Genomic DNA, 1,236 nt, shown 5'->3' with positions numbered 1-1,236 from the left:
TCAAAGAAGAAAATAAAACAATAAAGTCATAGTCTGACAGCAGCCATACTAATATTCCAGGTTAAGAGCAACTGATGTCAAAGTCAAGTTTGTTACGAACACAACAAAGGAATCCAAGAGAAAACTACATGAGCGACTAACAAAAATAGGGTTTGATATTCACAAAGATGAAATATTCACATCACTAACAGCTGCCCGTCAGCTTATAGACAAGAGAAATTTGCGGCCATACACGCTGATTGCAGACGCAGCCAAAGAGGAATTTTGTGATCTTCCTTCTGAAAATCTCAATGCAGTTCTGGTTGGTTTAGCTCCAGAGAAGTTTAACTACGAACATTTAACAACAGCATTTAGGTGAGCATTGCTTCGTCCTTGTGAACTTTGGGATTTGTGAATAGTATACAATATACAGTGTATATGTGTATCTATAATTGGTATATGCATGTTCCAGAAGTAGTTTTATGTATTATATCTGATACATATATGAGAATACATTTTTTAAAGTTATATTGTTTTTAGTACTTGCATTTACTATCTTTAAAGTATATTCATACTTAATACTTGTGAGTGGAGCTATTCTTAATCCCTATGTAATGTACTGAGTATACATGTGAAATGATTCATTTGTAATTTGATGCCAAACATAATATTTTGATTTAGAATATTACAATTTTTTAAAACTATACGAAACTTTCTGCTCAGATACATTTTGGAAGGAGCTCCATTAATAGCTATACACAAAGCGCGCTATTATAAGCGAAGCGATGGATTGGCTTTGGGTCCTGGAGCCTTTGTAGCGGGTTTAGAATATTCAACAGGTAAGGAATGAGTACTGTATTTCATGATTCTGTTATCAAATCAAATGAGAAAAGGTTCTTAAAAAAAGGTAATTATCAATACTAGTACTGTATCTGCAAAAGACGAGAAACTTCTTTCTCAATTTTGGAATGGTTCCCTATTTGAAATAAAGTACCAGAGAGGTGTAGAAACTCTGAAACATAGGGGTAACAGCGTCTCTTAATATGAGATTCCATGATATCTGAATGTAATTACATTATTAATGATTATTTTCTATAGCTGATAGTACTGATTTCTTTGTTCTTCATAATCACGGCATTATTTTTTGCGAACCTCCACACAGTCCCTACTGGAAGTTGCTGAAAAAAGATTGAAAAGGCATTTTGTGATGAAAAATATTCAACCTCTTAGAAATACAATATTAGTTATATGCCACTT

General features: G+C 33.1%; 1 protein-coding gene across 1 annotated transcript in view; it reads left to right on the top strand.

The window, feature by feature from the left end:
* The window catches only part of LOC119586938 (haloacid dehalogenase-like hydrolase domain-containing protein 2), a gene marked incomplete at its 3' end in the record, with an annotated part of 3,674 nt that overhangs the window by 1,966 nt on the left and 472 nt on the right, over window positions 1-1,236 (top strand). Inside the window, 2 exon segments of the mRNA XM_037935670.1 lie at window positions 61-354; window positions 703-818. Coding sequence (XP_037791598.1) covers window positions 61-354; window positions 703-818 — 410 coding nt within the window.

Source organism: Penaeus monodon, chromosome 22, assembly GCF_015228065.2.
Source record: "Penaeus monodon isolate SGIC_2016 chromosome 22, NSTDA_Pmon_1, whole genome shotgun sequence".
Taxonomy (NCBI): Eukaryota; Metazoa; Arthropoda; class Malacostraca; order Decapoda; family Penaeidae; genus Penaeus; species Penaeus monodon.
This window is presented reverse-complemented; position numbering and strand designations above follow the sequence as displayed.